General features: G+C 40.9%; 1 protein-coding gene across 1 annotated transcript; it reads right to left on the bottom strand.

Annotated features, from left to right (window-relative positions):
* Positions 1-324: 324 nt before the first annotated feature.
* On the bottom strand, positions 325-20,627 carry VDAC3 (voltage dependent anion channel 3). The gene is made up of 10 exons (XM_049771921.1): positions 20,542-20,627; positions 17,340-17,408; positions 15,823-15,872; positions 14,375-14,377; positions 10,119-10,271; positions 8,721-8,773; positions 5,866-6,093; positions 3,684-3,834; positions 1,728-1,785; positions 325-849 (listed from the first exon to the last, which is right to left on the bottom strand). Exons 2-10 carry the CDS (start codon positions 17,404-17,406, stop codon positions 758-760), a joined length of 855 nt encoding a protein of 284 aa, XP_049627878.1. The 5' UTR covers positions 17,407-17,408; positions 20,542-20,627; the 3' UTR covers positions 325-757.
* Positions 20,628-22,042: the final 1,415 nt, after the last annotated feature.

Here is a 22,042-nt window from a genome sequence, read left to right as displayed (position 1 = left end):
ATTTCCCGTCAATCACAATCTTTCTTTTGCTCTGTCTTTTCGCCCATTCATATTCTTTCTCAGAAGCTTTATGAAGCTATCAATATACTTCTATATCACTCTGCAACTGGATGCAAGTATTTAAACAGATGTGCTCTGCCCAGAAAAACAAACTCACTGCTTCTCTCCTTGGTCTTTTTTGCAGAAGAATAAGAGTGAAACAATAAATGTGGAAGGGACAATAGCAGATATTTCAGATACATATCCCAACATAACGATAATTTTTCAAACCAAAATCAACCACACCAAATTTAAGAAAACCATCATTAGTGAATCAGAAAGCAATTATGTTTCAAATGTGATGGGTTTATTTTATTGTTACTGTGATGCAAAACCAAAGATTCCACTATAGCACAGAGATCAATATATTAAAAGGTCATGAAAAAGTGATGTGGGACATGCAGGACGTGATGTACAAACTGGAAGATCAGGTCATTTCCTTTATAACATGACACTACATTGTTGCGGAGGAAAACAAAATAATACTGCAGAACTGAATTGAAATGTGGCACAAACATGACAACTTCCATGCCTTCAAGCACCTCCCTTAGAATGGACCTGCGATCTCTGTAGACTTCGATATGGGGAGGGATACAATTCTTTGGAAGAATACAAAGTTCACACTTTTGAAATTTCAAAGAATTTTAAGGCCAAAACATAGTGGGTTCATTTCTCTTCACCTCCAAGGGAAAATCTGATGCGTCACTCAAAATCAAAATTAAGCTTCTAGTTCAAATCCCAGCCCAACCTTGTGACCTCCTGCATTGAAGTTCTTTCCATCAACTAAAGCTGATAGGGTCAGTTTGACTCCTAGGGGAAAAAAAATACCATAATAACAAGTATTACAATCAGATCTGCATTTCTTAGAAACAGTGATAGAATCAACAGTATGGGAATTGGCAGCTAAGAGTCAGAAGCCCATAGTTCTTACTAAACAGTGTTATCTATTATAATGACCAAACCATAATTATTATATCACTTTATCTGAAGTTCAGTCTTACGAATTTTAAGTGACTGGGCCAGAACAATCATTCAATGGCTAGGGCATTTGCCTTGCATGCTGCCAACCTAAGTTCGATTCCTGGTACCACATATAGTCTAAGCCAGACAAGAGCAATTCCTGAGCCCAAATACAGGAGTAGCCCCTGAGTAACGCTGGGTGTGGCGACAAAACAGAAACAAACAAAACTTCAAGTGATCACTCTCACTCAAAAACCAGAACAGTTCATTGTTAGAAGCTTTTGAGGGGATGGGATTGGGGCCAGACCTGGAAGTACTCTGGTATGTGAAGTTGGGGATCTAACCATGGTTTCAAGGCAAGAGTCTTAATTCCTGTACTATCTCTTTAGCCCTAGAAATAATATCTAAAGAAAGTACTTGACTTGTTTTACTTCATATAAAAAAAATCACATCACAAAAAGATCTGAACCAACCCTACATAGGTTGCTCTGTAGATTATTACTATTTTTGGCCACACCTGGCTCCTAGTTCTGCACTCAGAAATCACTCCTAGCAGGCTCTAAGGACCATATGGGATGCTGGGGATCACCCCCGGGGGTCTGTCCCAGGTCGGCAGTGTGCAAGGCAAACGCTCTATCACAGTGCTATCACTCTGTCCCCTCTGTATGTTATTTTCATTATTCTTCTATACCTACTACTCAACCCCCATTGATAACTTCTTTACTTACCTGGTCGGAGAGTCTGAGTATAACCCAGTCCAATCAAACTGGCATTATTTATTTTAGCCTAAGATAAGAAAAATGAAAAAATATCAGTTAGAAAACAATACATGTTGTAAAAATTAAGTTCAATAGGTTTCCAAAGCTATTAGGTTTTAGTGTACTTCAAGATTACTAAAGCTAAAAATTTAATAAAAAGAGAAATCTTTTTTTTTTTGGGGGGGGGGGGTGGTTCTGAGTCAAACCTGGTGGCGCTCAGGGATTAACTAACTCCTGGTTTTGTGCTCAGAAATTGCTCCTGGCAGGCACAGGGAACCATATGGGATACCGGGTTTAGAACCACTGTCTGTCCTGGATCAGTTGTGTGTAAGGCAAACACCCGACCGTTATGCTATCTCTCCAACTCCAAAAGAGAAATCTTTTAAGAAGTCAAGAGGATTGGTAGGAATAGTTAGAGACCTTAAGAATGTAAGCTTAGGGGCTGGAGCAATAGCACAGTGGAGAGGGTATTTGTCTTGCACACAGCTGACCTGGGTTCAATCCTCAGCATCCCACATGGTCCTCTGAGCCTGCCAGGAGTACTTTCTGAGCACAAAGCCAGGAGTAACCTGACTGCTGTCAGGTGTGGCCCCAAAAAAGAAAATAACAAAAAGAAAATAATTAAAAAGGAAAACGGGCTGGAGCGATAGCACAGCGGTAGAATGTTTGCCTTCCATGCGGCTGACCTAGGCCTGACTTCAGTTGATTCCCAAAATCCCATATGGTCCCCCAAGCCAGGAGTGATTTCTGAGTGCATAGCCAGCAGTACCCTGAGCATCACCAGGTGTGCACCCACCCACCACCCACCCCCCTAAAAAAGGAAAACAAACCAAAAAATAATGTAGGTTATGTAAGCTTAGCACAACAGGTAGGGTGTTTGCTTTGAAAGTGACTGACCAGGGTTCAATTCTCAGCATCCCACATGTTTCTCCAAGCCTGCCTGGAGTAAATTCCCTTTTTTATTTTGTTTTGTTTTTTGGGGGGCCACACTCAGTGGCTCTGCACGAGACCTACCACTGTGTTATCACACTAGCCCTCTCTGGAGTAATTTCTAAGCACAGAGTCAGGAGCAACCCCTGAGCATCACTAGGTGTGACCCCAAAACAAAAACAAAATAAAAAGAATCCAAAATTTTGAAAGAGGCAAGGGATATGAGTACATGCTATTTATGTAAAAGGCAAACTTAAAAAAAAGATGCACAGGTCATAGAGGAAATCAAAGTAGAAATTAAAAGATTTCTGAAAATAAAAAATAAAAGATTTCTGAAAATAAATCACAATAAAAACATGAGTTACCAAAACACAGTGTAAAAATGAATATTCATAGCAATTCAAATTCATAGGAAGAAAGATGCCTTCTTATATAAATAACAACTACATAGCTTAAGCAAAAGGCACCCAAAACAAGCAGAAGAAAGGAATTAATGAAATAGAGACCCAAAAAAATAAATAAAAATAAATAAAAAGAAGAAACCCAATCAATCTAAAAGATCAAAAAAATTCAAAAACTGGTTCTTTGGGGAGGAGGGAGATTAAGGACATTGGTGATGGGAATGTTGCACTGGTGATGGGTGGTGTTCTCTACATGACTGAAACCCAAATACAATCATGTATGTAATAAAGTTGGTTAAATAAAAAAACATAAAAAGGAGGGAGGGAGGGAGGGAGGGAGAGAGGGAGGGGAGGGAGGGAAGGGGAGGGAGGGAGGGAGGGAGGGAGGAGGGAGGGAGGGAGGGAGGGAGGGAGGAGGGAGGGAGGGAGGGAGGGAGGGAGGAGGGAGGGAGGGAGAAGAAAGAAGAAAGAAGAAAAAAACTGGTTCTTTGTAACCAGAATGATAAACATAAGGTAGGGTGTTCGCCTTGCATGGAGCTGACCCAGTTGTAACTCCTAAAAATAGATAGATCCAATCTGTGTAGCACATTCTTACAGATAAAGAAGTTCTACAATCCAGCCTGTATTTAGCAGCGATGCCAAAACGGGTGTTGTTACTGCCAGCTGTCCAAGCAAGATTTATTGATGTTTCAACCTTCTCCGTAACCTTCTGATAGATAGACCCTCCGAATTCAGTGCCATCGTTCCTGTTTTTCATGGTATTAAAAAAAAGTCATAAATATCTAGTTTGTACATTACTATGACATAAATAGATCTAAATAAGAATCTTACTTTGAAACTATAGATTATGACAAAAGTTTAGCATGAATGACTACTAAATACTAAACCCAGCAGAGTATTTTATAACAAATAGATAAACCTAATTTAAACACAGTAGTAAAACTTAGTTCAGGGCTGAAGAGATAGCACAATAGGTAGGGCATTTGACTTACATATAAACCACTGGATTTAATCCTCGGCACATTTGATCCCAAGCTATGCCAGGTATAAAATCTGAAACCACTAAGTATAACCAAAACAAACAAAACTAAACCAAACCAAAACAACTTAATTCAATTGGCTACTTACATTCAACTATGTAAAAAATATAATCATGTGAAGTAAAAATGATACCTCATTGAGTGCTCAAAGAATTAAAAAATTTTAAAGTAAAGCTCAGTAAAAATTCTACAAATAAAAATACACTGTATAGGAATAAAGCCAATTTTGAATTCATTTTAAACAAAATCCCAGAGTTAAGACACTCCCTACTACCATACCTATAGTACATAAACTACTACTTTAAAGCATTCCAAAGTCAGTCCCTGATTTTTCCATTAATTTTTTTGGAGGGAGGTTTAGGGAAATAACTAAATATGCTCAGGACTTACTCCTGGCTTAGGCATCACTCCTGGTGTGGTTTGGGAGACCACAGGTGATGCTGGGTTCAAACCCAAGTCAGTTGCACATAAGGCAAGTGCCTTATCCACTGTACTATCTGTCCCAGATACTGATTGTTAGGGGGGAATTGGAGCATGGGAGGTACACCCAGCTATGTTCAGGGCTTACTCATGGTTCTGTGCTTAGGAACCACTCTTGAAGAGCTCAGGAGATTGATAACATGTGGTACCAGGAACAAACCCAGGTTACCTGCATATATGGCAATTGTCTTGCCTACTATACTATCTGTTTTTTCTATTAATACTGTCTCATCTATTTCACGAAGAAATACTGTGACATATTTTTGTTATCCTAAGTTAGGATGTCTGGTGGAAAGCAATCTGCAATATTTCAAAACTCAGTTTGTCCTTTGCTTTTTCTTTCTGGTATAGCAATAGTACCTATAGGTCAAGAGATAAAATAATTTAAAAGTCCAAAACTGGGCCAAAGAAAAAAGTACATGCAACCAACCCCAGTTGAGCATAGAGCCAGGAATAGTCCCTGAGCATGACCAGGTATTGCTCAAAACACCTCAAAAATAAATAATAAACTAAATGTTAAAAACCTAATGCAATGTACAGAATTAAATCCAGGATCGCTTTAATTCCGCTATATCTGAATTCATTAAGGGTAGCTGGGCTTTAAACAATAGGATGTGCCAGGATGCTCAGACTTCAACTTCATATAACTCTATTTAACTCAATGTGCTTAATTATTTGGAGAGACCTTTTGTTTCCAGATACTATCAAGACAAGTAGGGTACCACATGAAGCAGGAAAATTTCCTAATGGTAGTATGTCACATAAGGAGGTGACACAGCAGGGGTCTCAAACTCAATTTACCTGAGGACCACAGGAGGCAAAGTCGGGGTGATCCTTGAGTGCAAAGTCAGTAGTAAGCCTTGAACATTGGGGGGTGTGACCCAAACAACTAAAACAAAACAAAACAAAACAAGATTCCTCTAGGGCAGGGCCACAAAATGTTGTACGGAGGGCCGTTTGCGGCCCGTGGACCGCGAGTTTGAGACTCCTGTGTGTAAGCCCTCTGCAGAATTTGAGCTTCTAAAAGTTTGTAGTGCAGAATGAGGGAATGGCCCAGCAAAATGTCTCTAGTCTAACCTCTGGCAATTTTTTGCCTTTTTCCATAAGCTATAGATTTAGAGTATGACTGAATATCCATCAAGGCAAATTAAATACCACTATCATCACTTTTTGCCTTCTCAACATACTAAACATGGCTACCATCTTTAAAGTTAATCGCACTGGAACTAAGAAAAGGAATGAAATATAAACACTCACACATGAGTATGCAGCTGGAAGTCTGCAGCCTTGTAACCCAGGGCAAAATTATTCTGACACAGTTTGGATTTCGCTGTATCAAAACTCATCTGATAACCAGCAAGCCAACCTTCAAAGGCCAACACAGCCCAGCCATAAATGGTTGGTCCAGAAAAATCTATGTCAACACTACTGCCAAGACTGAAGCAATCCCGTCTATAGGATGCCTTCAATTTCCCACTCTTCTTTCTGTAAAAACAAACAAAACAAAACAACATGAAGATCACATGACTTTCTTCAACTGTCCAGAAATCCTGAGAGTAAGATCTCCACTCACTTCCAAAAAAATACTGCTTTAGCAATGGTATGTATACAGTAAAAATATATCAAATGACTTAGGCTACAAAAACAAATTTGTTAAGATATGACAGATATTTTGGGGCCGGAGCGGTGGCACAAGTGGTAGGGCATTTGTCTTGCATGCGGCTGACCCAGGACAGGCCTCGGTTCGATCCCTCGCGTCCCATATGGTCCCCATTTCTGAGTGCATAGCCAGGAGTAATCCCTGAGCGTCATTGGGTGTAGCCCACAACCAAAAACAAAAAAGATATGATATATACTTAATTAGCTCCCCACGCCCACTTTTATTTTTGGGTTTTGGGTTTTGGGTCACTCCTGGCAGTGCTCAGGGCTACTCCTGGCTCTATGCTCAGAAATTGCCCCCGGGAGGCTCGGGGACCATACAGGATGCTGGGATTCGAACCATTGTCCTTCTGCATGCAAGGCAAACACCCTACCACTGTGCTATCTCTCCCCCAGCCCCTCACCTTATTTTTAAACTTAATTGTAATCTTTATTCTAAGCTCAAATTATATGGTGTTTGATGAAGGCATAAATAAAAGCATAAAAATATGGTATTTCGGGCTGGGCGGTGGCGCTAAAGGTAAGGTGCCTGCCTTGCCTGTGCTAGCCTTGGACGGACTGCGGTTTGATCCCCCGGTGTCCCATATGGTCCCCCAAGCCAGGAGCAACTTCTGAGCACATAGCCAGGAGTAACCCCTGAGCGTTACTGGGTGTGGCCCAAAAACCAAAAAAAAAAAACAAAAAAATAATATATATATATGGTATTTCAGTACCAAATTAATCATCCAAATATATATACATTCAGAGGCAAAATTTCCTTGAAGTTTTCCAAATATCCAATTATGACAAAAGATAAGATGTACTTTTTTAAAGGGGTCAGCTCTTCAATAAGCATATTATTAGTGTTTCTCTACTTATTTTATGAGCACACCTGGCATGCTGCTCAGGGGTCACTCCCAGTAGTGCTTGGGGGCAAAGCAGATTGACTTCAGCTCTCCCACATGCAAAGGATGTGTACTAACATGTCCCTGAGTCATATCCCTCCTGCCAAGGTTATAGTCTTTATTTATCAATGTTAGAAGGATGGAAAAGAAATTTTTTGAAGAGCTAGACAAAAAAACATAGTATCAATATCAAATAACAGTGTAGCAGTTATCTGTTGCTTCAGTTAAGAAATGCTTCATGGGGCCAGAGATATAGCATGGAGGTAGGGCATTTGCCTTGCATGCAGAAGGACGGTGGTTCGGATCCCAGCATCCGATATGGTTCCCCGAGCCTGCCAGGAGTGATTTCTGAGCATAGAGCCAGGAGCAACCCCTGAGAGCTGCTGGGTGTGACCCAAAAACAAAACCAATAAAAAAGAAATGCTTCATGGGGGACCAGAGTGGTGGCGCAGTGGTAGGGCATTTGCCTTGGATGCGGATGACCTAGGCCTGACCACAGTTCAATCCCCCTGCATCCCATATGGTCCCCAAGGCAGGAGTGATTTCTAAGCATATAGCCAGGAGTAACCCCTGAAACTGAAGCGTCAGTTTCACCAGGTGTGGCCCAAAAAACAAAAACAAAAGAAAGAAATGCTTCATGGGGCCAATAGCACAGTGGTAGGACATTTGCCTTGCACGCTGTTGATCCAGGACAGATCCAAGTTTGATCCCCTACATCCCATATGATCTCCTGAGCCTGCCAGGAGTAACCCCTGAGCACCACTGGGTGTGGCCCAAAAACAAAAAATAAAAATAAAAAAATAAAAAAATAAATGCCTCAATTAAGAAACACTATTTGCTTTCATGTACTTTGAGCTTTCAATTAGAAACAACAAAATCTGGGGCCAGAGAAATAGCGTGGAAGTAAGGCTTCTGCCTTGCATGCAGAAGGATGGTGGTTCGAAACCCGGCATTCCATATGGTTCCCTGTGCCTGCCAGGGGCGATTTCTGAGCATAGAGCCAGGAGAAACCCCTGAGCGCTGCCGGGTGTGACCCAAAAACCAAAAAAAAAAAAAGAAACAACAAAATCTTTATTTTCTTAGATGAAGAAATTAAAGCAAAGAAATCAGGGTGATTTACAAAGGTAAGTCAGCAAGCGGAATCACTCTTTCTAGTTCTCTATACTGAGTAAACTACATTCCTAAGAAGTTAAAAAAAATTTTTAACTTTCAGAAAAAAAACAAAAACAAAAACATCAAATCCACAAATGTTAGAATAGCTGCATGAAATGAGTCTTTAGATTCCTTTATGTCCTATATATTTTTCTTATTCTACTAGATTTATACGTTTTTGCTCATGTGCATAATTTTCTAATTTAAATATGATCCTTCCTCAACAGTTTATCCTATCTCTTTACATATCTCTCTCTCTCTGCTCTCTCTCTCCCTATCCTTCCTCTCTCTCCCACCAACAAACAATTCCTAAGTTTTCCCTGCATCTAAACTTTTCATCACAAACTCCATCTATTCTCCATCCTTCTCTCTCTAGAGGCTATGAAACAATTCAGAAAAGGCTTCTTGTATAATTACCCTGTGTTCGGTACAAATATGGTATCAAGCGTCAGTTTTAATCCATCAGCCAACTGGAAAAGAAAAATTGACAATTAGCAATTTTCAATCTTATTTTTCTCAAGAAATAAATTCTCAGATTAAACAAAAAGTCATCCATAGCTAAAGTCAATTTATTTCATAAACTAACTCTTCATTCTTCCTGGTCCCCTTACTGTGGTTTCTTCATCATGATTTTCTTATTAAAAAACACTAGAATGTGCACATCAAATTCTATTATTGTAAATAACATAAATTATAATATGGAAACAATATACAGCACAACAATATTACCATACTTCCTTGAAATTAGTGTAACAATCTGACATTTAACAAACCAACGTAAGTAATTTATTCAACTATGTGCGTATTTATATAGCAATGTATTTATAGTCATACTTCAAGTATTTGGCAAATTCTTTTTTTTTTTTTTTTTTTTTTTTTTTGTGGTTTTTGGGTCACACCCGGCAGTGCTCAGGGGAAACTCCTGGCTCCATGCTCAGAAATTGCTCCTGGCAGGCACAGGGGGACCATATGGGAAGCCGGATTCAAACTGATGACCTTCTGCATGAAAGGCAAACGCCTTACCTCCATGCTATCTCTCCGGCCCCGTATTTGGCAAATTCTAATGAGAGAATTCTTTTAAAAACATTTAATTTGGGGCTGGAGAGATAGCACAGCAGTGGGGCTTGCGACCAACCTGGGAGGGACCTGGTTCGATTCCCGGTATCCCATATGGTCTCCCGAGCCTACCAGGAGCAATTTTCTGAGCACAGAGCCAGGAGTAACCCTAAGTGCTGCCAGATGTGATCCAAAAACAAACAAATAAAAATCAATAAAGTAAAAATAAAAACATGTAATTTCAGAAGGCTGGAGCGATAGCACAGTGGCAGGGCATTTGCCTTGCAAGAGGCCAACATAGGACAGATACCCATTTAATTCCCAGTGTCCCACATGGTCCCCCAAGCCTGCCCAGGAGCAATTTCTGAGTGTAGAGCCAGGAATAACCCCTGGTTACCACCAGGTGTGACCCAAAAACCAAAATAAACCAAAACAAAAAAAACAAAAAAAAGCATGTAGTTTCAGAAATAATTTTCAATTTTGCAACAACTATAAAATGAAACGAGACTATATTTTATCTGTGCCATTGGGTCTACTACCCAGTTCAATTATATAATAAGCAAGAAAATGAACGAATCAGATGAAAAAATAACTATCATCACACACAGTCTTAACTTTCTAGAAATGTAAAAATACCAAAAAGGCTCCATGACAAAAGTGTAATTACTACACTTATAGAGTAAGATCTCATTCAGATTATGTTTGGGATCTGTTCATCACTTATCTACAAGACAAATCTAACTCAAAATCTTTTCTTACCTTATTCTCCCAGGATATTTCTGTTCCAAGTGTATTGTCTGTGTTCCATTTTTGGACGAAGGTAAGTCCATAGTTACAGACCTTGTATTTGGTCTCTAGGTTGCCCAATGCTTTCCCTGTATCAGTGTAGGCATGACCAGAAGTAGAAAATTCCTAAGAAGAAACAAATACTTGAAAATCAACTCATCAAAAAGCTGGCGAGACAGTACAGCAGATAGGTTGTTTGCATTGCATGCAGCCATGCAATTCAACCCTATGGACCCCTGACCACACTCAAGTCATTCAGGAGTGATCCATTAAGTGCAGAACCAGGAATAACCCCTGAACATATCCAGGTGTGGCCAAACCCAAACCAAAACAAACAAAAAAATTTGACATTTGGCAGTACAGTAAATGAGGAGTTTGCCTTGCACACAGCCAACCTAGGTTCAATTCCTGGCATCCCATATAGTCCCCCTGTACTATCAAGAGTGATCCCTAAGAGCAAAGGCTGAAATAAAGACTGAGCATAGGTGGGTATGACTAGTGAAGGAAAAAAAACAAGAAAGAAAATCAGCTCATCAAATAGAAAATATTCATTTTAGTGTTCAAGGCACCAGAAATCAATACAGGGGCCAGGGAGATAGTTCAGTAGGTTGAATTAAAGTAAGCACTGGATGCAGGAGGTGCCAAGAGTTTTTCAACCTTAGGACTTACAAGGGTCTTTCAACCTTAGAACTTACAACCCTAGGGTCTTTCCCTTCCAAAAACCGTGTGTCATTTTTTTTTTTTTTGTGATTTTTGGGTCACACCCGGCAGTGCTCAGGGGTTATTTCTGGCTCCAGGCTCAGAAATTGCTCCTGGCAGGCACTGGGGACCATATGGGGCGCCGGGATTCGAACCGATGACCTCCTGCATGAAAGGCAAACGCCTTACCTCCATGCTATCTCTCCGGCCCCGTGTCATTTATTTTCTACTTTTTTTTTTCTGTAATCTTTAAATATTTTAACCTATATTAAGCCTTTCAATTACTTTATCTCTCATTATATCTTGCTCCATATATTCTTTTATTAAATGGGTGATTTTAATTCCCTTTATTTTTTATTTGTTTTTAGTAAAGCAAAGTAATTTCATTGAAATTTACTTAGAAAAATACAAGGAGAGAGAAAGAGAGATACATACATGCTCAAGAGAGAATATAGGTTTCTCCAGAGTAGGAAAAGCAGGAAATGGCTTTGGAGAAGTTAAAGAAAGGCTCTGAGAAAAAACAATTTCTCCAAACTCTCTTGGCCTGAAGTTTTCTGAATACATAAAAGTTATTCATCTAGCCTTGAACCATTTCATATTCTTTTTTTCAAATTGCTTTATTTAAGCACTGCGGTTACAAAATCGTTCATTGTTGGGTTTCATAATACAATATAACACCATCCTTCACTCTTCCCATTACCAATGTCTTCTCTTTCCTTCCACCCCGTCTTGCTCTAGGGCAGGCAAATTGCTTCTCTCTCTCTCTCACTCTTTCTCTCTTCACCTCTCTTTCCTTTTTGACACTGTGGTTGCACTATTGTTAATGGAGTGGTGCTTTGCCTGTTTTTCCATTTTCAGCACCTAGTGCTTGTCCAGAGCTATCGGTTCCGACTATGATCAGTTCCAAACTATCATTGTCCTACTATACTAGACTCTACTCTACTCTAGCTATACTCACAGGTCTTTGTTTTTAGCTTTCTACCCTGGGCTAGACCTCCTGAGCTTAATCTCTCCAGACTCTGGGTATTCTCTAGTAGCTTCTCCTACACTTTCCTAGGATTGCCTAGGTTTCTCCATCTCTAAAGAGCTCAGGTTTCCCAAATCAAAGGAATTAGTTCTTCAAACGTTTGGGCTAATTAGGGTCTAGGAAATTTCTTCTTTGTTTTATTATCACACAAAAAAGCTCATTATGCTCCCCCCCATCTGTCTGCAACATTCCCCAACCCAGAAATTTACTGGTACCTAAATTATTTTCTTTAAAAAAGATCTTTGCTAAAAATAAATATCTCTACTGAAAGACAAAAATACTGATTCAAACATTTTACTTGAAAAATTGATAAAGTTGATCAGTTCTCTATTTCACCTTTCAAATCCGTAAAAGAAAGTCTCAAAACACAAAAAGCTCTATGGGGCCAGAGCAGTGGCACAAGCAATAGGGCATCTGACTTGCACACACTAACCTAGGACAGACCATGGTTAGATCCCCTGGCGACCCATATGGTCCCCCAAGCCAGGAGCGATTTCTGAGCGCCTAGCCAGGAGTAATCCCTGAGTGTCACCAGGTGTGGCCCAAAAACAAACAAAAAAAAAACCCACAAAAAAACTCTATACTACTCCCTTTTAATGAGGTTACAAAATATATTGCTTTTGCCCATAAAATTTTTGTCTGTAAAATTTCCAGCATATGGACGAGCATATGAAAGATGGTAGAGTAGAAAGGTGCTTGACTCACAAGAAGCTGAGCACCACCGTAATGGCATCAGGTAAGTATGGAGAGGAGGCCATACCTGAGCAGTCAGGTGTGGCCTTCCCTAAAACAAACAGATAATTTTATCAGCATAAGCAAGTTCAAAGAGCTTTCTATCAAGTAACTACTCTGCCTTGAATTATATCCTTCTCCCTAGTTAGGTGTCCTTTCAGTCATATGACATGAGCAATTAGAAATAGATCTCCTTCTAAGGGAAAGCAAAGTCACCAGCTGTCACTGACAGTCTAAGAACTGTAAGGGGGAGCAGACACATTCTGATTGGCTCTGTTTTTAAAGAACATTTCTGAAAGACCGCCAGCAGTAATAAAATTCTGCCAGCCTTGACGAGTTCTGTTTCATGGCCTGCAATATGAATCCACCCATTAGCTAATACCTTGTACCCAAACTCTTTAAGCTGATGAAACAACTGGGAAACTATGATCTGTTTATCAACAGCACACAGAAAGTTTCAAAAAGGAATATCATGCTGTACCTTTATTGTCAAACGTTAGTAGAGAGTGATAATGCTAGTCTTTTGGAATAGTGTACACAATTATCAAATTTAATTATCATTTTTCTTTAGTAAGATCAACTTTCATTTTTAATATTTACTTTTCATAAACTTTATAAAGTAATCTAAATATAAAATTCAATGTACAAAATTAAGATTAGAGTATATGTGGGTGCCAGGGAAATAGGGACATACCTTACATACACAGGGACCCTGGAACCACATGGTTATCCACCCCCAGAGCAATGTTATATAAAGCCCAGAAGGCCTCAAACACTACAAGTTATGACCCTGATGGGCCCTTGCACCACACTGCTACACTCTAAACATTGAACACTCTCTCCTGTTTGGCCAAGTACAGCAGGAATATTACCAAGGTCTCCTGAGCATTGCTGTGAGGTCCCCCCCAAAAAAGTGGTTAGACTAGGGATGTGGTACTGGGGTAGAACACACATCTCTCATCACATGTAAGGCCCTGGATTTGAGTCCTAGGACAAAATAAATAATTTAAATAAACTTAAAAGTCAGGGCCGGAGCAGTGGCTCTAGAGTTAAGGCCTTGTTTGTGCTAGCCTAGGACGGACCGCAGTTTGATTCCCCCAGCATCCCATATGTTCCCCCAGAAGCCAGGAGCAATTTCTGAACACACAGCCAGGAGTAACCCCTGAGCGTCAACGGGTGTGGCTCAAAAAAAAAAAAAAAAAACAACTTAAAAGTCATTAGTCTACATTTCTTCCTTGATATTATCACTTCTGTTCAAAGCTGTCAAAATGTGAATAACAGAGGTACAAATCATAAAGAGAAGGGTGAATGTTTTCTAAGTTTAGTTCCAGTAAGACTCACAATTAGTTTTTGTCTAATTCTGTTATGTCATAAAAACTAATACAAAATACAATTTAACATGCATATAATGCTTACATTAAAGGCTAGTTACAAAAACAACAACAAAACAAAAAAATGCTGTTAACAGATAACATATGAGATTCAATCTAAAACACTTAGGACAAGGAGTCAGAGTGATAGTATAGTGGTGTTTGCCTTGCACATGGACAACTCAGGTTTGACCCCAAGCATCCCATAATGCCCCCACAAATCCACCAGGACTGACCCGAGTGCAGAGCCAGCAGTAAGTCCTGAGCATGGCTAGGTGTGTTCCCCCACATCCCTCTCAAAAAACATAACTCAGAGAACAAGAGATGATTTACATAATTCAATACTGAAGACAAACATGAAGCCACAAGAATAAGCACACAAACAAGCTATTCTTTCTTACCATCTGAATGAATATTCCCACATCACAGCAGCAAGAAAGGGAGATAAAATTTTAGTTGATTTTTTTCAACACAAATCTAAACTGAACAAATTATGATACCCTATTCAAAATGCATCTAACTTTTCATTTTAACAGCCATATAATATGTCCATCTTAGTAAAGTATAAAGTAGTTCCATATATATATATATATATATATATATATATATATCACTAGAAACCCCAGAAAAAGGATTATTACTAACCAGGATTTTATACAGTATGAGGTAATACTTATTATGAATTCCACATCCCATCTGAGGGAGATTGCTTGAAGAGGTAAAGAGCATGACTTTGGACTTCCAGCATTGCTTGCATCCCAACCACTACTGGATATTACCCTGGTGAGCTGGGAACATCTGTATCAGAGCAGCACCTTGCCAGATGCCATCTCTGAACTGACCAGATTGTATAACTGAGCAGAAAACCTCTAGGTCTGACCCCCAGGTTTCTAAGTTCTGCTTAAGAGACCCCCCCCCCAATAAATAAAACAAAAAAAACCTTATTATGCCTTCTGGCATTCAAGTCAAATTATATCCAGAAATAAAATGTGCACTGGTTTAAAAAGTAGTACCAAACATCAATAAATAAAAGAATGACATAAATATAAAGTTACTATATTTGCTGAGAGTCACTGAAAAAATGCTCTAAAAATATGCCCATATATCTTTTACTGTATCATTATAGTAGGAGTTTATGAACATCAAAACTAACCCTCATAGCCAAAGCATTAGTAGTGGGTAGAGCATTTAGCTTGCACACAGCCTACTCAGGTCCAATCCCTGGCATGCTATATAATCCTCCGGAGCCTAAAGGGAGTGATCTCTAAGCACAGACCCAGAAGTCAGCCCTGAGTATCACTAAGGGTGGTTTTTCCACCCCCAAAATAAATCTAACCTTCAATGTGTACTTTATTTCTACATTTGCTTCATACTCATAAAGTCAAAGACTAACAATTTTATAAAAAGGCAGTAGAACTTGAACCCAAAATAAAATGTAAAAATTTTAATGTCTATATATATGTATATGAATTCATGAAAAGTATTAAAATGACCTGGGTTTAAAATATATGAAATATATGTACATAAATATACATGCATATATGCATATACTCTCTTATAGAATAAGAAAATAAGTGTGAATTCATATGCATCCCCCATCCCCCATAGCTTCTGTAAGACTATAAAAGTTCTTATTGTGACAAATAGTATTTACTCCCCAAATTCAACCAAACGTCAAAGGTCAAAGGTTTAAATGGTTAAGTGAGAATACTCACTGAAAACTGAGCATGATAAAGCATAAGAAAAATAAAATTCTGTGCCAAAGGTATACCACTTCATGGAACTAAACAACTTAGAAGCAGGGATTCTAAGCATGATACAGCTATTAAAAAATATATTAGGTACTCACCACTCCACTACATGACTTGGTTTTAAGATCTATTTTGACCATGCCAAAGCCTAAACACACACACAAAAAAATACAGAAATTTTCAAAATGTGACATACACTCCAATTTTGCAACTTAAATATTATAAAAAAGGGGCCAAGGATGTAGCTAAGTAGCAGAGTATATGCTTTACATATATGAAGCCTGAGACCCCAAAAAATAAAATAAAATTATGCAAGTAGTCTATAGGTTATAGTACATTCCATACAAAAAGCACAAAGTGGGTCAGACAGATATCACAGCAGGTAGGATATTTGCCTTGCATGCAGCAGAGTTGGGTTCAATCCCCAGCATCCCATAGGGTTCCACCAAGCCTGCCAGAAATGATTCCTGAGTGAAGAACTAGGAGTAACCTCTGAGTGCCACCAGGTATGCCCACAGAAATAAAAACAAAACAAAACAAAAAAAGCACACAGTATTCTCAGTAGGTGAAAGTTCTATGAGAGACTGAATTATAATAACACGTGTAATTTTTCTGCTCTCAAAATAATAAAAAGGATTTTAAAAGTTAAAGAAAAAGTAAAAGGAATATGCAGTATTTTAAGAATCAAAATTACTAGGAAAGATTACACAAAAGGGGGCTGGAGTGATAGTACTTTGAGTGACAGAACTTGAGGTGACAATACACTGGTACTGTGCTTGCTCTGCAAAAGGTCAACTCAGATTGATCCCCTGTATCCCATATGGTTCTCTGAGCACTACCAGGAGTGATGCCTGAGCGCAGAGTCAAGAGTAATTTCTAGCATCACTGGGAATAGCACACACATACAAAAAAACTTACACAAGAATAAAAAAAAAAAAAGCATAAGCTTAAAACATACAATGTCGGGGCCGGCAAGGTGGCGCTAGAGGTAAGGTGTCTGCCTTGCAAGCGCTAGCCAAGGAAAGGACCGCGGTTCGATCCCCCGGTGTCCCATATGGTCCCCCCCAAGCCAGGGGCAATTTCTGAGCACTTAGCCAGGAGTAACCCCTGAGCATCAAACGGGTGTGGCCCAAAAAACCAAAAAAAAAAAAAAAAAAAAAACATACAATGTCACTAGTTAATAAAAAATATATAGCACAAAAATAAAAAATTTAAAGACTGAGTTTTAAAAATAGAGATAAATATCTATTTGCTATCAAAGAATCTGTATTACTGCAAAAAAGACAAAAGCTGTTTTCACAGACATGAGAACAAAGTCATTATTTGAAAGTGAAGAAACTTACATCCCATTTTAACTATCCCAGGGCTACCCAGAAAGGGCAAAAAAAAAATTTAGATTTACGTTAGTTAGTAATAACTGTATTTGAGTTTATGATGCTCTTAATGTTTGTGTTTTTTTGATGTTTTCAAAGACACTAAAAAATGAAGTCTAAAAGCCTATTAATCCCTTCAAACTTTGTGAAGTTCATTAATGCTAACTAACATAACCACATTTTACTAATATTCCTTCAAGACTAAGTTAATCAAAATCTGAAATTTACAGTAGCATACTTACCATATCCTTTGTTGAAGACATCCTTGGCAGCCTTCCCTAGGTCACAGTACGCTGGTGTGCTACACATATCTTACAAAGAAAATTGGGGACAAGAGAATAATCATTGAGTATTTATTCCTCTACAGTCCTCCTGCTGTTTCATCCTGTAACAGACACAGTATTCTCTTCTTTAAAAGGTGTTGAATCATTGTGAACCTTAAAAAAGACCTTTCAAGAATTCTGGGTTTTCATGAGTTTCATAAAGATCATCCTTCTCATTATATTTCAAAGAACAGAATTTTCTCAGAGCATGAAGATACTTTGCTAGACCATTTTACTTAAGATGAAAAAAAATGCAAAAATCATTCTACAGCAACATTTCTTGGGCTATTATAAACCAAAAAACAAAGTAACAAGGTATTTTTTAAAAGAATTTAAGAATAGATGCATTAGAAATCTTCAGGGTTATAAATGGTACCAGGTTGCTAATTAGCATATTTTTCTTTATATTTGCTTTTTTGGCAGGGGAGGGTTGGACCACACCAGGCTGTGCTTAGGGATCATTTCTGGTGGTACTCAGGGAACCATATGCAGTGCTGGATATATAACAGAGGTCAGTATGTGCAAAGCAAACACCTTAATCCCTGTACTATCTCTCCAGCCCCTAGGATTGTTTTTATTTCTTTAGATACCTAGTATGTCTCAGAGTAGATATTAATAAAGGCATATTTATTCTTTGGAGAATTAAAAATAAACCATCAGGATTAACCTCTGCCATTCTGAAATATAACTCTTAAATTAGAAAAACCATACTAATTGAAAGGAATTCAGCCAGAATATACCCTCTCTCAAAGTTTTTACTGAGTAATTAGTTTATTTATAAAAATACCAAAACACACTGATTTTTTTCTAACATTCAAAAACTGGTGTCTAATTTTCACCCTGTTTAATATTCATCCAGCTTTGCTACTGCCAGTATGACCTTCACATCAAAATTCTCAGAAATTCTTAGCAATGCTGCTAAAACATTAAACATTCCCTTTGTTCTCATTGTATACAGGAAAGAATTTTCTCAAAAGTCAAGTTAGGGCCCGGAGAGATAGCACAGTGGCGTTTGCCTTGCAATCTGCCAATCCGGGACCTAAGGTGGTTGGTTTCAAATCCCGGATGTCCAATATGGTCTCCGTGCCTGCCAGGAGGCTATTCTGAGCAGACAGCCAGGAGTAGTAACCCCAGTAGCAACGCCGGGTGTGGCCCAAAAACCAAAAAAAAAAAAAAAAAAAAGTCAAGTGTAAACCAACAAAGAACCTCAAGCAGGTTTCTATGAATGAATTTATTGTGTCTTAATATAAATTATTGAGTCCTAGAGTTGGTAAGGGATGGTGAGGCCTTTCTGGGCTCAACCCGGCTACTGCAGCCCCTATGGCCCTGGCTGGTCTGAAGGTCTGCAGGGTGAGGGCGGAGGAGATTCACAAGGCAGTCAGATGAAGTTCAGGGTCAGCCAGCTTTCTTTCATGGTCCCTACTGCCATGTACACCTCCTCACATGGCCTTTAACTAAGCCTTTTCCTAGCTGCTACTTCTCTCCTCCTCTGGCTTTCTCTGCCTGTCTCCCTTTCAGTGCTTTTTCCAGGCTTCCCAACTGGCTTCCAGGTTGACTAACTCCCTGGATGCTACCGCTGTGCTGCTTCTTTGATGATGCTCAATTGCTAATGTTGAATCTACTGATGATGATGCCTCTCCTACACTTCTCTAACTCTCCTTATCCCCTCTCGCTCCCAAGTCAGCCTCCTTTTACCGCCCATTCAGATGTGGACAGTTACTGATCATTCAGGTGGGAGAAATAAGAAGTTGGGGGAGGGGAATACCCACATTCATTATTAAATTTATTAGTTATAATGATTTTATTACACCAGAAACATCAGAAAACTTCTTCTAAAAATTGCTATGCTTGAACTACCTATTATAAGCTAATTTATATTTAGTCTGCCTTAATCTGGTCTTCTGTAAGTTCTACTTATACCATCGTACCTGAACCTAAGACTTATAAAGCATTTCTTGAATTGAATTCATTTTAAATTACATTAACACAATTTAATAAAATTATATGGAACACCTTTTCAAATTAGGAACCTTACTTGTTAAGGCGGCAGTATGAATGACATGAAATCAAGAGAAAAGAGGCAGCCCGTTGTGCATTAGACCCCTGAAATTACAATCTTGTAAACCAATGTCAATTTTTTTAAATATGCTGATTAAAAATAAAAGTGGTCGTTTCTAGACATTTCTAGACATTTTGCAACATTGCCAATTATGCTCTTTATGAGCATAAAAGGACTCTGGCAACTTCTGAAATTGTGGCAGGTCTTGAATTGGGGGGGGGAGTAAAAAATATAGAAAACAAACATTTGTATCGGAAATGTTAGGGTTTTTACAATCTGGTTTTTCGGTTCCTGGCAAGGGAAGAGACGCACTTAAAAAAATATTCGTTCAGGGACGAATTACGATCTTGGGGCACACCTGCTTTATTGTTTCAAAACCAGACTCTGTAGCTGGGCTTCATTAGGATGTCCTCTCAATCGTGCCTAGTTCGGTGGACTTGTCAGGCCAATGGTCCTGGTGGGAAATGCGTGGCTGGTATGATCGAGCAAAAATAAAAACGAAATAATGAAATGAAATACAAAGGCAGACACAGAGACACGTTACTGCCAATGAGGCAGAGCCAGAAGGTTTCTGGCGGCGCTCCCCAATGCTCTGGTTTGCATCCGTGCTTACTGAAACACCCCAGGTTGCAATCGAGAAAGGGGGGGCCGGGAAGGCCAATGCCGGGAACCCGAGCTCCCCGCATTGGCTAGTTTGACAGCCGAGCCTCTGGCGCTGGGCTCTGGCGCTTCTCCTCCCTCGGCGAGCAGCGTCCCTCCGGGGCCGGAGAAGAGAGTGGCAGGAGGAGCTTGCCCCGGGGGTGCGGGACGAGAATTCCAGCGCCGGGGTGGGCTGGGCGGAGGAGGTGGATTTGGGGTGCGGGCTCCCACTCCCCTCGCTCGGGCCTGGCCTGACCGTCCAGACGCTCGGGCGGGCGGCTCCATCGCCTCCCCCGAAGCCAAGCGGCCGGAGCTGCAAGGAACCAAGCCCCGCCCACCGCCCTCCGCGCCCCGTCGGACTCCCCCTCGCGTCCCCCGAGTGGTCGCAGCGCCTCGCCCCTCGCCCCACGCCGGCCCGCTCACCTGCAACCCGAGGGCCCGTCCGTCTCCCTCCACGCTCACAGCCAGGGCACCGCTGAAGGTCTTCCGACGAACGCCGTCTGCGCCTGCGCGGCCTCCGCGCCCCCCAGGGCGCCTGCGCGACCCTGCGTCCCCCTCCGCCCCTCGCCCCCCCGCCCGCGCCGCGTTTGCGCCGTAGGGGTCGCGCCGGGGTCGCGCGCGCCGCGGCTGAGGCCCGGCTGTGGGCAGCCAACACCCGCAACTGACTGGCTGGCTGGCTGCGCGTGCGCGTGCGCGGGAAGGCCCGGGAGGCGAAGAGCGCCAAACGAACGGAGACGTCCGAGGAGGCCGAGCGCGCCGCACCTTTGTCTCCCCCACCCCACCCTCCCCGCCCCGCTCCACAAGGGGTTGGCTCTCGCGAGAACTCGCGAGGCTTTTACTGGTTACTGTTGCCAGGGGAGGAGCCCACGCGCGGCCCCGTGGAAGGGGAGAAGCGCTCTGAGGCGCCGAGGGATGGAGGATGCTCGCGTGCTCGGCTCCGCGTGAGGCCTCGCCCAGCTTCTGTGCAAACTTCCTTTTCTCCCGGCTACACTGCGGCACCGTGACCTTCAGGTGTTCAACGAGGCCTCGAGTGGGGCCCGCTGCGGAGTCAAGATGACCCTGGCGGCTGATAACTCGTCGTGAGAGAGAAGATGGACGAGGAGACCAGAAGAGTTCTTGCATGAAGAAGAGTAGCAACTGCTACCGGCAGACGGAATTCCAGACATAGAAAAGTCACCTTCTGGGAGGGAGGGAGGGAGGGAGGAGAGGAAGGGAGGGAGGGAGGAGAAGAGAGAGAGAAAAAGAAAGAAAAGAAAAGGAAGGAAGGAAGGAAGGAAGGAAGGAAGGAAGGAAGGAAGGAAGGAAGGAAGGAGAAAGAAAGAAAGAAAGAAAGAAAGAAAGAAAGAAAGAAAGAAAGAAAGAAAGAAAGAAAGAGAGAAAGAGAGAAAGAAAGAAAACAAAGAAGAAAGAAAGAAAGAAAAAGAAAGAAAGAAAGAGAGAGAGAGAAAATTCACCTTTTGGGGAACCAGCTATGATTTCATTTAGGCGAATGTTGTTCTCAATGGATCTGGGCAGTTGAGTCTAGTCCCTACGGTTTCAAGATGTCACCTCACAAATTACTTACGAACACAGAGTAGCCACCGTGAAAAATCGCCCCTAACAACCTGACCAAGTTGACCATGTGACTCCTGGATGGGTTGAGAGTCACGGGTTCCGTGACGAGGGTCTCCCAGACAGGACACAAAAGAGAGGACCTGCAACTTGTTCAGGAGGAAACAAGAGACTGAACAGGAAGAGAAGGACAGTCTGCAAACTACCGTTGTGGCTTTTTAAGATGTAAAGATTGAGTCCGGAAAGATAGCACTAGCTGTAGGGCATTTTCCTTGCACGAAGAAGACCCTGTCGGACTGTGGTTCAAACCCCAGCATTCCATAGGGTCCCCCGAGCCTGACAGGAATGATCCCTGAGCTCCTCCTGGTGTGAC

Source organism: Suncus etruscus, chromosome 4 (assembly GCF_024139225.1).
Source record: "Suncus etruscus isolate mSunEtr1 chromosome 4, mSunEtr1.pri.cur, whole genome shotgun sequence".
NCBI lineage: Eukaryota > Metazoa > Chordata > Mammalia > Eulipotyphla > Soricidae > Suncus > Suncus etruscus.
The sequence above is the reverse complement of the archived record's forward strand: the minus strand, read 5'-3'. Positions and strand labels throughout refer to the sequence as shown.